Raw genomic sequence first — 15,624 nt, 5'->3', positions numbered from 1 at the left:
TCAGCAGCAGACAACGTAGGTTCTGACCTTCTACAAGAAGGGGTTTCCCTGGCAGCTCAGACAGTAAAGAATTTGCCTGCAATGTAGGAAAAGCTGGATTTAAGCCCTGAGTCAGGAAGATCCCCTGGAAAAAGGAATGGCTACCCACTCCAATATTCTTGCCTGGAGAATTCCATGGACAGAGGAGCCTGGTGGGCTATGATTGAGTGACTAACACTTTCACTTTTTATGAGGAGAGGTAAAAACCACACAGACAATATTCCACGTCTCTCCACTAATGAGATCTATTTTCCCAGCCTGACTGCCCACCTGGCTTCAGGATCTCTTCAAATTATACCACAGAAATTTAAAGTCTCTGGAGTCTATATCAAAACAGGCCCAGTCTGTGTTGGGGAGAAGTTACGAGGGTAGCAAAGAAAGCATGACTATATTCCTAGAAGGGCCCCAACATAAAGGCTCCTGGGAGGTTATTATAAATTCCAGAACATCCAATAATAACAGGTCATGTTTATAGAACACTCTGCTGCAGAGGCCACCAGCTAGCAGCCTACAGCCAAATCTGGCCCACAGATGTGTGTTACTTGGGCCACAAAGCCTTTTGTTTTCTCCAGTCAGCACTAAGAAAATCTCAAGATGTCACCAAAAAATCCAGATCACTGGCTTCTCCAAACTCAGATGACCGGGTAACCCCAGATTCACATTCCCACAGGGGAAAAAGTCAGAGAGTCAAGTAGCAGCTGCCCCTTTAGAAGGAACATGCTCTTTGCTACCCCCACAACCACACATGTTCTCTCTCTCTCTCTCTCTCTCTCTCTCTCTCTCACACACACACACACACACACACACACTCCTGCATGCAGGCAATATGACTTTAAGAGGCCAGGCCTGCCACCTCATGGAGTCATCTGGGCTGCTGGTTAGGTGTTTCTGAAGGCCCCGCTATATGCTTTCTTCCACAATGCTTTTGACTTCCTGCATTCCGTAAGGTCAGCCTGATAGGGAGCCGAGGCTGAGATCAGTTATCCCAGGAGGTGATGGCACCATGGCCCTGGGGGTCACAATCCTTACCCACTGCCCATGCAGCCCTGTGCCCTTCTCTACCGTTCCTCCTTGATGACTGCATCCCACTGACACACCACGGCTTTCCATTCTTTTGTTGCCAACTCTGCCCTCTTTCCTCACAACAGCGTTTACAAGCAGGTCTCCTGACAGCCATCTCACAGACGAAGCTGAGAGAGGGCGGGTTAGCATGCTGCCCTCTGGGCCTGGGTGAGTCCACAGCCCCAGCGCCCTCCAAACATGCAGCCCACTCCTCCTTCCCGTCACGACTCATTTGACAAACCCAGTCACCATCCAAAGAACTCCTGAAGAAACAGATTTAACCTGTTAGATCTCTATCATCCCCTCTATTTTTCAAATTAGAAAACCGCAACTCAGGAGTCAGATAATGTACCCAGATCAGAAAGCCAGGAAATGGCAAAACTGCAACCAAGAACTATGACTTGTCTGCATCCTTTGCCAGCATGGTGCCAACATTCTAGAGACGAAAACAGTGCTATTCTATCAATAAGCCAATGAGAACTAGTTTAGCAACTGTGTATCTGACACCATACTATCATTGTGATGACAAACAAGTAAACACAGCAAAGCCTATAAATGACTCCAGGGACTTCCAAACAGGTATGACCAGGTGAATTGGTCACTTCTCAGTTGCAAAAGAACCTTCTGGGAGGACATAATGGTATGAAGGGGAACAGAGACCAGAGCTAACTGGTTCTCTGAATAAGATTTTTAAAGGATCGTACCCTTAAAATTGTTTCTTTTTGCACATACATTCAACAAAGCAGTTATTTGGAAAGGTAGGGGCTAAGGTGGGAAAAAGAGAAAGGAAAACCTGTAGCAAGCCTACAGGATGGGTAGTTCTGGGTGACCTCTGCTTGGAAGATTAACTTAGAGATGTTCATTGTGAAAAATAAAATCCAATATATGAGAGCTCAAATTCTGCTCCCATTACTTAGTGGCGTCACTTAAGCTTTATAACCCAGTTATTCTCAAAATTCAAGCAAAAGAATCACCTGGAGACTTTGTTAACACAGGCCGCTGGGCTTCATCCTTGACGTGTGATTCAGAAAGTCTGAGATGGGGCTGTGAATTTGCCTTTCTATGTGCTCCTGCTACTGTTGGTGGTTTTGGTCCATGGACTACATTTGGAGAAGCATTCTGTAACTTATCTGAGTCTGTTTTCTCATCGGTGTAACAGAAATCCCAACATCTATCCCACAAAGTTCTGGTGAAGATTAAACAGCAGCGTATCAATGACATGCACGCCCACACTCACAGCAGCACTATTCACAGTAGCTAAGACACAGAAGCAACCTAAATGTCCATCGACAGGTGAACAGATAAAGAAGACGTGGCGCATATGTATACAATGGAATACTACTCAGCCATAGAACAGAATGAAATAATACCATCTGCAGCAACATGGATGCAACCAGATTATTATACTAAGTGAAGTCAGTCATACTAAGAGAAAGACAAACACCATATGAGATGACTTATACGTGGAATCTGAAATATGACACGAATGAACCTACCTACAAAACAGCAACAGATTCACAGGCTTACAAAACAGACTTTGAGGCTGCCAAGAGAGAATGGGCTCGGGGAAAGGTGGAGTGGGAGTGTGGGATTAGCAGATGTAAACTATTACATATGGAACAGATAAACAACAAGGTCCTACTGTATAGCAGAGAGAACTATATTCAATACTATATACATATGTATACAAGATGCCTACATATAGGCTTCCCTGGTGACTCGGATGGTAAAGAATTTGCCTGCAATGCAGAAGACCTGGGTTCAATCCCTGGGTCAGGCAGGAAGATCCCCTGGAGGAGGGAATGGCAACCTGGAGAATCCCCATGGACAGAGGAGCCTGGCAAGCTACAGTCCATGGGGTTGCAAGGAGTTGAACACGACTGAGTGGCTAACACACACGTTTGTGTGTATGTGTGTATATATATGTATAATAGAATCACTTTGCTGTACAGTAGAAATTAACTAAACTTCAATTTAAAAAAAGAATGCATCAATGAAGTAAAGGCAGGTGATTGTTATTATTATTAAAGTTGAGAGCTCCCAGATGTTTTAAAAGGGAGGAGTGGGATATTGGCTATGAGCCTATTTCTTTGAAAATCTACCAGCCCAAGTCCAATAAACTCAGTTTATTGACTATGATGAGAGACAGACTCGTTTATCCTGGTTTTTCCCACTGAGATGGGAAAGCAAGCTGCAATTCTTATGTGCTTTAGATGGTAATGTTTTATTAATGCTGCCAGTGGTTCTACAGATTTTAATTAATTGTATATTTTATTGTCCTTGTTTCCCCGAAGCTTCATAAGCAAAGCACTCCACTTTAAAAACTAATAAATTATGAAAGACTTTGCCACGATTTGATTCACATTAGAGTCAGAAGAGCTTGCCCTGGTTCCATCATCATCAACACTGCAACATGTGACCTGCAACCAACATGTCTATTCTTTTTAATGTATTACCATCGATAAAAAGGAAAAGTCATTAAAGAAACAATGTTACAAGGATTCTTGCTAAACAATAAATTGTTACAGAGAATATTAAAAAAAAGTCTGTCTTAATGTATTAAGTGATGCATTGTTTTAAGCCTAGTGCATCTATCTGCCTGCTTCTCTGTCCTCTACCTCTCACCCTTGCTTCCAAACTGAAGGCACTTCTAATTTGTGACCTTCAACAATAAAGATACTATAAGCATATTTCCAAATGGTCATTCTCCAATACTTGATGTTTTCACCTCCTAAACTGGCAAAATAAGAGGAAAAGAAAGTATATGAAATTATGTTATAGGTCTTAGGTATTTCACAAACAGATTCAAAGAATTTTGGTATTTTTAGAAAAATAAAGCCCAGAACCAAAAAAACTCATTAAAAACTCTATTACTATCTCATACAAAGTGTCATTTATCTGCTCTGACACATTTATAGTACAAAAGTACTTAGATACAGAAAAAGCAGTTATTAAAGTCTCTTGGTTTAAGAGTAAAATGATCATTTTAAATTGTACTTTAAACTGCTTTGAGGTATGACTGACACAAAAAATGCTGTACATATTTAATATATACAATTTGATGAGTTTGAAGGTAAGTAAACACCCATGAAACCTTCACCAGAATCTATGCCATAAACAAATCTATCACCTACAAAAGTTTCCTCTCATCCTCTTTACTATTTTTTTTTGTGATAAATCATGTAATATTTGAAAAGACTAACTTGAAAACCTAATTTTCAAAAGAAGATACAAGACAGGATAGATCTAAATGCCACACTCACATAAAAAATAATCAGGATCTACATAAAGGTCCCTAAGCAAATATGACACCCATGCCCTTGTCGCCCAAAAACCAGAGCAGACATGTTCAGAGACTAAACTTTATTACCACTGCAATAGTGAAGTGAAGTCGCTCAGTTGTGTCCGACTCTTTTCAACCCTGTGGGCTGTAGCCTACCAGGCTCCTCTGTCCAGGCAATAGTACTGGAGTGGATTGCCATTTCCTTCTCCAGGGGATCTTCCCAACCCAGGGACTGAACCTGGGTCTCCCGCATTGTAGACAGACGTTTTACCGTCTGAGCCACCAGGGAAGTCTGCGATAGCTTTTCCTAATTAACAGGGAAAAATTCAAATCTCATTTTTTTTTTTTTTTAATGACGGCAAGGCACTCAGACAGAAAAGGAAGAAAAAAATCTGGTAGATTTCAACTCCACAGGCCACTCTCCTGCCTACCATGTTTGATGTTTGCCAGAAAAAGGACTCTAGGAAAAGCACTTCTTAACATCTAGTTTAGAAAATGCAGCACAGGCAGCCTAAACTAATCCTGAGTCTGGTCATCAGATAGAAAGATTTCTTTGGGACATATATACGTGGAAAAGCAGACACAACCTCAAACTCTTACTGTTCAACACAAAAGTCTGCAACACTTTAATTTATCTGGGGCAGGTGTAGGACAGCATTCTCCTGAATATTCTCCTACAAGCTTCCAAAGAAAAAGGAAAAAGGAGAAACATGAAAATAGAAGCTGGCTGAGCTGTCATCTTAAATTGCCAGAACTGAACACTGGCCAATACCCAGTTTCCTCCACTACCACTCTTCCCACACTCTTCCTGAAAGAACAAATCTTAAATACTCTGTTTACACAGGAAATTCAAACTTGGTCATTCAGTCGTGTCCTACTCTTTACGACCCACTGGACTATAACTCGCCAGGCTCCTCTGTCCATGGGGAGTCTCCAGGCAAAAATACTGGAGTGGGTTGCCATTCCCTTCTCCAGGGGATCTTCCCAACCCAGGGATGGGGATGGAATCCGCATCCCCTGTGTCTCTTGCATTGCAGGCAGATTCTCAACCCACTGAGCCACAAAAGGGCCAGAAGACCCTTTAGGAATTAATGGGGTCAGCACATTGATAGGTACAAAAAGAGCCTTTAGAAGTTATGATTATGAGCCGCAGTGGCAGAAGTACCCCTCAGATCTTTGCCCATATGCATCAGCTATGGTGATAATCTAGTGACCAGACACAAAGGCAGACATGCACTCTAGCTCTTCTCAGATACCAAGAGCATCTCCATTTCAAATCTAGTGGGTTGTGCCTACATTTGATCAATGAATTTACAAGGGAGGAAGGGGGGTGTCTGAGAAAGCAGATGGATTGAAAGAACGTTACCTCATCTCTTTGGATCTCAGGTTTCTCAGCAGTAAAATGAGAAAGCTGTACTAAATGATCTCTGAAATCTCTTCCAGCCCCCAAATGTCCTCATTTCACATACCATCAGAGTAACTGGATTATTGGGCTGTGGAAATTTAGGTCATTCCCTGAAGCCTTTGAGAAATATTTGAAGAAAAATTGATTTTTACCTCTTTGCTTAGAAGGTACAGAAATATGTTTTCCTCCCAGTTTAATAGTGAGCTTCCCTTGTGGCTCAGCTGGTAAAGAATCTGACTGCAATGCTGGAGACCGGGGTTCGATCCCTGAGTTGGGAAGATCCCCTGGAGGAGGGAAAGACTACCCACTCCAGTATTCTGGACTGGAGAATTCCATGGACTCTATAGTTCATGGGTTTGCAAAGAGTCAGGCACGATTGAGTGACCTTCACTTTCACTAATAATTAATAATGCATTTAGAACTTTTTGTGTAAGCAAGATTTATGCTTTGGGAATGAATGTAAAAGGTTGTAAAGAAGAGGAAAGCAATGAAACTCATATTGAGACTTCAAGGAGAAAAATCAAAATGTGAAAACTATCATTAACATGGAAAAATTAAATCCAGGTACAAAGAATATTTAAACTCTTTTTAAAATGTGTAGCCAATTATAAAGATTTTTATGATGAAAAGTACATGTGTTCAGGGTCTAAAACTGTATCTCTGCAGTTATGTCTTGCTTTGAGATTATTCCTTCTAGTTTCTTTCTGGTAAGAGTATTCCTGACCAGAGTTGCACACTTCTGATCTTGTTCTTTCTAGTTCTCCTTTCTCCTCTAATTTATCTGAATCCCATTTTCTTCAGGACACAGCTCGAATCTTCCTTCCTTAGGTCTTTTCAGACTCAGAAGTCTCTCACTCTCAAGTCAGTCTTAAGAGTCTGTTCTGTTAGTTTACAGACAAGTAATTATGCCCTGCTTCCTGTGTGTCTTCACTGGTTTATACTTACTTATCCATATTAACTCTCCATCTTCTCACCTCTACTAGATGCGTCAGGACAGCAAGAGCAATTCCATCTTTGAATGATTTTACCTAACATACATGCCTCTCACTTTTGGTATGAAAATGCCTCTTTTGCTCAGTATAAAAACACAAAGCATGTAAAATGGCAAGTTAACAGATACACCAATCTTACTAAGACACAGCGTGATGGCCCACTCTAGGGGCAACTAAGTAACTGATAGGTCATTTTCATTCATTTTTCAAAAATCATTTACAGTAACCTAAAGTAGGGCAACTTGGCATGCGCCTTTAAAGCCACATGCTGAGAACTTGGGCTCAGCTCTCCATGGCCATGCACCTCAAGTCAACCATGCCGCCGGGGGTCTGCCATGCAAGACGAGCAACTCCATGTATTAGAAGGAAGTAAAACCAACAAGTAAACAGACTGACTGTCAGGAAGGAAACCTGGTAAAGGATGTAATTAATTTTAAGTAGGAGAAAAGGGGAATGAAAAGCACAAATATGGCTCAGCCAGGGGTGGCAGCATTTCATAATTAAGGCCAGTTACCTCCCTTCCCTTCTCCCTCTTTCACAATTCCTCTAACCTCCACTTTAACTCTGGAAAAGAAGGACCACATCTCAGATAAAACAAACACCTACTTTCATCGTAGCTCATTTTTTTCCAATATTAACAATACCTCACATGGGACATGGGTCATTTTCACATGTGAGCTGGCACCCAGATCCAGGAACTGTCCTTTAAGAAGCTTAGAATGCATGGAAGACTATCACTTTGATTATCTGTAGGTGGCAAATATCAGCACACTGATTTTCAAGTGAAGAGCTAAGACATGGACAACTAAATGAACCGTCTTACAGTTACAAAGCCCTTCTGTAGAAGAACTCAGGCCTTTGGCATCACCGTGTTGCCCTTTCAATGAAATATAAAAATGTCAGGATCAAATCATTTGCAAACAAGTATCCATTCCACGTAGCAATGTTAACTTCGCTCCACTGCACTTACTGTAACAACATTTTACATTCACGTTCAACGTATTTGGTTATTTATTAACAATTTATTTCAAGAGAACAATTTTTTTCCTCCTGCATTGGCAGGTGGGTTCTTTACCACTAGTGTCACCAAGGAAGCCCCATTTTTTTTTCTAAAATCAAGATTTATACATGGATGGGACCACACTGTGCACAGCATTAATAATATGATGCTGTTATTCTTGAGCAAGTTATTTTAACAAAGTAAAATTTTAAAAATCCTCTGCTATCAATGTCATCATCATCGTCTCTCTTGTACCTGTTCTCCATTTCTTTACCTAATCGTCAAAGACAAGTTTCCTTTTCCATATAATATAAGTCCTGCAAAGGAGCTCCAACAGAGAATACAACCAAGTGTATTCAAAGAAAAGCCACCTTCTAAAGCAATGCTCAGATGTGCTTAGGTGGTAAAGTATGCAGGGGAAGGAGGGAGAGAAACTGGCACCATCCTTCCTGGGCACGTTCAAATTTGAATTCTAGTTCCACACTTGTGGACATCTGCAGACAATTCCAAATGTCCTTCCTGCCCAATCTTTCCTTCTACTCCCTCTTCCTGTTTCCAAGCTTTCCAGCACCTCTCTTGACCCCTTCTCAACCATCCTCCCCCTCCACACACCCTAGTGGGTGATTTGGCCTTGACTCTATTATTAGAAGAATTCAGGATGGGAGGGGTGCAGTTTCATCCCTCCACCACCACATCCCTAGCCTCAATCATTGTTCTGATGAGGGAAAATCTAAAGGGAAAACTAACCATGTTGGAAATTTAATTAAAAAAAATGTAAAGCAGCTGAAATATCATTGAGAAAAGCAGCTTAGAAGGGAACAATATAAAATGAAAACCAACTACCACAAGAACCAGAAGAAGAAGAAACAAGAAGAGCTCGATAACATCTATAATTACTACAAATCACAGGCCAACAGCTTCATTACAATCTTGTAACACATGAAGTAAAATTTCTAGTTAGCCCATCAACATTAAGGATTATGGCCCAGGCTCTTGATGAATGTTCACTTTCTTTATTCAATAAATATTGGTGGAATATCTATCATGTGCCACGTAGTCATGTACGGATATGAGAGTTGGACCATAAAGAATGCTGAGTGCTGAAGAATTGATGCTTTCAAACTGTGGTACTGGAGAAGACTCTTGAGGATCCCCTGGGCAGCAGGGAGATCAAACCAGTTAATCCTGAAGTTAAATCCAGAAAATCTGTTACCTAAATTACCTTGAGATTCTCAACCCTGAATATTCATTCATTGGAAGGACTGATGCTGAAATTCTAATACTTTGGCCACCTGATGCTAAGAGCCAACTCATTGGAAAAGACACTGATGCTGGGAAAGATTGAAGGCAGGATGAGAAGGGGATGACAGAGGATGAGATGGTTGGATGGCATCACCGACTCAATGGACATGCGTATAAGCAAACTCCGGGAGACCGTGAAGGACAGAGAAGGCTGATGTGCTTCAATCCATAGGGTTGCAAAGAGACAAAACTGAGTGACTGAACAACAACAATCTACCATGTGCCTGAAACTGTACTAAGAAACCTCTGCTTTCACAAACAAAATCCACACTGCTCTTTCTTGAGGAAGGAGGCTGCTCTATCCCAGTGAGAGCCTTGCTGTCCATATGATCAACAGCAGATATCTGTACACGGCTAAGTACTAAGCCTGTGAAACATTTCTCACTTCATAAAGTTATGTGAAGCTAAGAGGATAAGACCAAGTGGGAATCTAGGCATGGATTCAATCATAGAAGAGGACAAATATTTTTCTCTCAACTAAGTTACTCCTGTGAGAAATAGAACAATGAGGAAAACAACACTAATGAAGTCCAAAAAACAGATGCAAATAGAAATATACAACCTTTTCAAGAAGAAACAAAGCAGCACCCTGATAAAATCATGTATATTCTTACTTGGGGAATATTTTCGTACATTTTTCCCAACTTCTAAGTGGTTTTTCTAAAGCACATAGTTGAGACTGAAACCTCTATGCTCATCTTTGTCCCAAGTCTCCTCTCAAGGAATCCTGGAAACCAGTCATAATTTCACACTGCTACCTGCAGTCTTCCTGTCCAAGTCCTCCATCCTTCTGTGGAATGCTTCCAGAGCTTTCCACCAGGAATCCTCCCTGTGACTCTTTCCCCAGGTTCTTGCTGCAGTTTTTTTTTTGTGCCTCTCATGACCCCATGGTCTTTGATTTGATTCCCTGGTGCCTGTGAGTTTCTACCACTGCAATGTTTCACTTTAGAACAGCAAAGATGTTACAATATCTCCACCTCTGTATGTGTTTGGTAATGTGTGTTAAATCCAGAAAATTCATTACCTTAATTACCTTGAGATTCTCAAAACTCTATAGCTGCCACATAACTATAATTTTTAAAGAAAGCTTAGCAAAATTGGCTTTTAAAAGTTCTTTCTATTGGGTTTATATTCAATACTGTCACCTGGGAACACAATTTTCAAGGTGCTAGCTGTTAATTTGTTTAACATCACTATTGTGCATTCTTAACAAAATCATTGTTCAAGTTTTTTTTTTTGTCACTATCACCATGACAACAAAATTTTGTATATTAACTGCTCCAGAAAAGCCTAGAAGAACAAGAATGTTGGTCCAGTTCCCAAACATAGCTCTAAAAAGATTTGTGTTTTCCTTTTACTCTTAAATTCTTCGGTGACAATTAAAGGCAGGAAGATTTCTGTCTTCCATGCTGCTTTATCCATTAGGAGTTAGTTTCAAAGTAGAATAGCAATATAGTCGAAGAGACATCACATTTGGCTAAGACACTGAAAATAATCCAGGTCTCCAGCATGGTTCATAGCAAACACTATTAATATGATCCTACTGAAAAATGTAGTTGTTACCTTAGCCTTATACTTCGGATGCTTTCAGGATTTAAACAGCTAAGAACAAGGACCACAACTAAATTTAAAACACTCCACTGAAAATCATATTAAGCTGAAAACTATAAATTAAACTTGTCTCTAAGCAACAATCTAAATAGTCAAAACTTAATGAAAACATTCACTTTCAAAAATAGCCTACCGCTTTGGGTCTCTGTTGGCTCATTACTGCCAAATATACATGTAAAATGCATAATATATAAACTGACTTGAAATAAATTTCAAAAACTCAAAAAAGAAATTATCCACTAAAATAATTAAGTCCTCAGTTGCCATAAACCTAAAATGCATAATCATGCCTTTAAGTTTTAATCATTAGACTAGAGGCAATTATAATGACAAATATTCTTTAATCTAGCTTTTCTTTAATTAAAAAATCAGTCTATAGATCAAGAGGCAGCTATACGCAGATTGTACGTTACTTCAAAGATAAATGTCCAGTTTACCACCTATGAAGCCATCATTAAAATTTCACTAAATACCAAACATTTTTAAAATATTAGATTAAGAATTCTTATTGCATCTCCTCAGAACCCTATAGGAGTCTACGGAAATAAAAAAGGAGTTTCACTTTCACAGGTTTTTCATGGCTATTCTAATCCACCAGGATGAAATGATCAAACCTCTACCTCTAAGCAGTTAAAATACCAGACTCCTGAAAATTTAAACAGCAGAAAGGGAACATTGACCTTCCTAACACAAAAATCTGCTTGTGTCTAAAGCTCTGTTTGTAATTTTACCAAATAAGATGATTTGGTAGCTACTATTTGGTAGTAGGAAGCTACGGACCATAACTCAGCTGTTTTTGTTTAATTATTTGATGATTAAAATACTGAGTGTATAGAAAGAAACCCATTTTAAGTCAATTAAGCAAACAAATTCAACCTTTCTGGGAAACAAGAAAACACACCTCTTTCTTTTCCCTCACTCCCCTCCCCTTACCATCTCTTGGGGATGAAGGTACCCAATCATTTCAACTTCTCAGAGGTTTGTCTTAATAGCTAGCTTCTTTATAGTTAGTACCTTACACAGGGGAACTGATTTCCTGCATCACAGGTAGGTAGGTTTCATATGAAATCTTACGACATTTTCTACGTAGAGAATGAGCCATCAATTTTCCTAAAAGTTTCAAATCAAAACTTGCCAGTTTCACAAGTGGAAAACAGCAGCCCTCCGCCTCAGTGTTTCCTTCTCTCCCTGTTTCTCTTTTCCTTCCCAGGCTCAGCTCTACACATGGCCAAGTAGCTTTCCTCCACATCTCTCCTTCACCTCTCCAGAAAGCCATATCTCCAAACAGAGGAATAGGAAGTTAAAGCAGCCCTGGATGTTCACACCTAGCCATGCCCTCTGCTACTCCTTCACCGACACTGGTCAGGTCACAGGTGGGAAAAACGCCAGGGCGTCCACGCTTGGCTCATGGGATCCCGCCAAGGTTGGAAGGCGCTCCCAGAGCTGCCTTTCTTTGCAGATCCTTGCAGCTCCTCCCGAGCTGTTTCCCAAACCCCCAAAACATTTTCACGCAGGTATTGTGCGACTGGCCTTCCCCCAAGGTAGGGGCTGGAAACTAACCGTTGAACCTCTGTGCACTGGGTATTCTGGGGGTGAAAGGAGGGACCAGCAATAGATGGAAGCTCATTTGGCTTCTAGATCCCAGCGAAGAACAATGTGTTGATACCAGGTGCTGCGCCTCAAACCCGCCGGGGTCTTGGGAAGAACGAGGACATCTCGCCCGCCTCAACCCCAATCATCACCAAGTGATGGGGCAGCAGGCAGCTAGGACCCAAGCGCCCGCGCTCAGCGGCAGCAGCGCCCACAGCTGGGCATGGGGCCGCTCCCAAGGGGCCTCAGGCACGGAAATACACAACACACACACACACACAACACACATACACACACACACAATGGGCATCCCGACACCGGATCGGCGCCGACCCACCGCCCCCACGCAGCTTTCCGGGTCCGTAGAGGGGTGCCAGGCACCCCCGAGACACGCGTCCACAACCACGCGAGCAGCCAGAGGCGAACAATAGGGGGTCAAGTTCGCCAGGAAACACACCCCTGCCCGCGCCCCTGGGCAAACCCGACCGCGGCAGAGGGGGTGCGTGCAGGGGCCGCACAGGACGCACGCATGGAGCCCGGAGAACCGGGCGGACCGGGGTTGCTACCCGCGAGGCGCGCAGAAGACAAACGAGATCCCCAGACCAGGCGACCGCCTCGTCCCGGCCTCCGGGGATGAGGCGACCCCTTGGAGGGGGCACTCCGAGGAGAGGGCACCGGGAAGCGCCCGGGCGTGCAGAGCGCCCCAGGGGGCGCCCAGCCCGGCATCTCATGCCCACCCTGGGACCTCGATTACCGCCGCCTCCGCCGGGGCCCCGGCCGCGTCCTCCGCGGCGCGGGAGAAGTCGGGCTCGCAGCTCGCGCCGTCCGTCGCCATCTTCCTGGTCTAGCGGATCCGAAGGCGAGCTCGGAGCGGCGGCTCCAGGTTCAGCCCTCCCGGCGCGGGCGGCGCTTAACCCGCGGCGGGCCGGGGACGCGGGCGCTCGCAGCCGGGCCGCAGCCGCCGCCGCCGCCGCCGCGCTCCCTCCGCCCCTAGCCGCCGCCCCCGCCGCCTTAACCCGCTGCGCGCCGGCGCGCCGCCCGGTCCCCGCCCCGCCGTGCGCCCAGCGCCGGGCCGGCAGCCATCCGCCCGCTCGTCGAGGTACGAGAACTGGGCACATGCCCAGGCCGGCTTAAGGCCCTGAGCGCAAATAGGAGAATTAAAGCCACAGGGCGAGGTGAAGGAAAAGAAAGAGCCCAGGAGCTGATTCTCCTGACACGGCCCCACGAAAGTGGCGGTGCAAAGACACACAGATTAAATGTCCGGCCTCCGGAATCCGAATTCTCTATTAGAGCAAGTAAGGTCCTTCTCTTCAGTTCCCCCAAGCCCACGTCTAGAAATCGCATAAGGCACCCTTTTCATTTTTTCTTAAAAAAAATTTTTTTCCCCCAACACTGCCGCCAGGACGTTTTTACCCGTTTGGTTTATATGCCTGCCTTTGTTTGATTCTCATTCTCCAAAACCATCAAATTCCCCATCAGAATGTCTGCTACTACCGTTTATTGCGTTACCGGGCCCCTCAACTGTACCTATCTATACAATCTCTTTCCAAAAAGGTGAAAGCAGGCTAACGAAGAAATGTTGTGTCATTACTTGTAAAAGACAGCTCTCTACTCTTAAGAGAATTTAAAAGAATTATCCCCATGTAGTGGGGACACGTAGGGCTTCCCAAGTGGCTCAGTGGTAAAGAATCTGCCTGCCAATGGAGCCACAGGAGAGGCGGGTTGGATCCCTGCATTGGGAGGATCCCCTGGAGAAGGAAATGGCCACCTGCTCCAGTATTCTTGCCTGGAAAATCCGATGGACCCAGGAGCCTGGCAGGTTACAGTCTATGAGACCACAGAAGAGTCAGACACGACTTAGAGACTGACAACAACGAAGTGAGGACACACACACCGGACAAGAACGAGACAAAGCAAAAGCTTGCCTAAAAAGTGATTTTAGGGAATTATAAAGTCTCAGAAGGTATTTCATGTGTGAGTTAGGCCCAAACTCTTCATTTTCCCTCCCCACATCGGTTTCGATTGCTACCCTTTCCTGCCAATTCCTCGGATGTGAAAATCTATCACCTTATCAAGACCATATGGTGTAGGCTTTCCCAAATCTCCAGATCCTAAAAATGTGTTGAAAGCACAAAATCAAATGGAGGCATTCAAGCTACGTTTCAAAGAAGGAAAAGCAAATCACAACCAAATCCTGGACTTGAAATTCTGGAAGATGAATATCTAGTTTGAGGATTACAGATCAGAGTTCATTTTTTTTAAATGGCGGCCTCCTAAATGAAAGCACTTTAATTGCTTCACTTTCCAAATTGGATCTAAATATAAGGCAAAACAGGACAGAGAAAATCTTTTCTGCAAAGGTCCTTAAAGGGGATAATTGATAAACTGTAAAAAGTTCCCTTCCAGAAGAGTGCTACATCCATAAAGAACTTTCACCTGGAATCCTGGGTTAAGCGTCACAGGTTTAGAAATCACTTCCAGCATGTCCTTTAAGCAGAAATGTTCATTTATTTTCTTTTGATTTCTCTCTGGTAGTTCCTCCCTCTCTTATCTGCATGGTTTTCATCCTTATTCATTATACCACTTTCTTTTATCAAATATTTTCTTTGAAATTGCTCAATACTAGAATAACTAGACTCCTTATTAGATAAAAGAAAAGCATTTGATGGTAAAACGTAGATGCTGAGCTGATAGTAAAAATTTTGAGCTGGAACCAAAAGCATTCCTTGTTCTTTTCAAAATGCATTTTCACACCATAAGGTAATATATTTTCTTGATACTGATACTTGATACTGAAATTGAATTACTACCCAAGAAATTAACCAACTGACTTCTGAAAAAATAAGAGTAAACTTCACTTGGGAGTTAAGAACTAGAAATATGACATGACAATATTTCTGGGAAGCAAATCTCATTTATTTTATACATGAAGCTCAACTTAAAAAAATCATCATTGGGAATAAATAGCTTCTATTAGTCTAAATAAAATTAAAACTATCACATCACAAAGAAATCAATCCCTGAGTGTTTTCTTTCCTCTCTCATTTTTTGTTTTTAATGAAAAATAAACAAGTAGGAAAGGAAGAAAGAAAGAAAAAGAAGTCACAGGGCATTTTCTAACTGCCAAAATTCAAGACCTGGGAAGAAAAACAGCATTTTTGTCTCTACCTTAAACCTGCCACTGCACACTGCTAAGGGTTGAAGGAATGTCCCAACCTAGTGCACAGAAGTAGCACACCAGGAGTTAACTCCCTCACTAGTCACCTGGCTGGGGTTGCTTCTCCACCAGGAGGACATTTGATGGATTAACTTCTCTCCTAAATTAGCCTCTGTTGAGATT

At 42.7% G+C, this 15,624-nt stretch overlaps 1 protein-coding gene across 2 annotated transcripts in view; it reads right to left on the bottom strand.

Annotated features, from left to right (window-relative positions):
• Positions 1 to 13,130, bottom strand: part of CTTNBP2 (cortactin binding protein 2) — a 168,904-nt gene extending 155,774 nt beyond the window's left edge. For both annotated transcript variants that reach the window (XM_005205448.5, XM_059885861.1), the window contains exon 1: positions 13,039 to 13,130. In XM_005205448.5, coding sequence (XP_005205505.2) covers positions 13,039 to 13,119 — 81 coding nt within the window. In that variant the 5' untranslated portion in view covers positions 13,120 to 13,130. The remainder of the gene's footprint in view (positions 1 to 13,038) is intronic.
• Between the last annotated feature and the right edge of the window lie 2,494 nt (positions 13,131 to 15,624).

The sequence above is a fragment of the Bos taurus genome, chromosome 4 (genome assembly GCF_002263795.3).
Source record: "Bos taurus isolate L1 Dominette 01449 registration number 42190680 breed Hereford chromosome 4, ARS-UCD2.0, whole genome shotgun sequence".
In the NCBI taxonomy this organism is placed as follows: Eukaryota; Metazoa; Chordata; class Mammalia; order Artiodactyla; family Bovidae; genus Bos; species Bos taurus.
The sequence above is the reverse complement of the archived record's forward strand: the minus strand, read 5'-3'. Positions and strand labels throughout refer to the sequence as shown.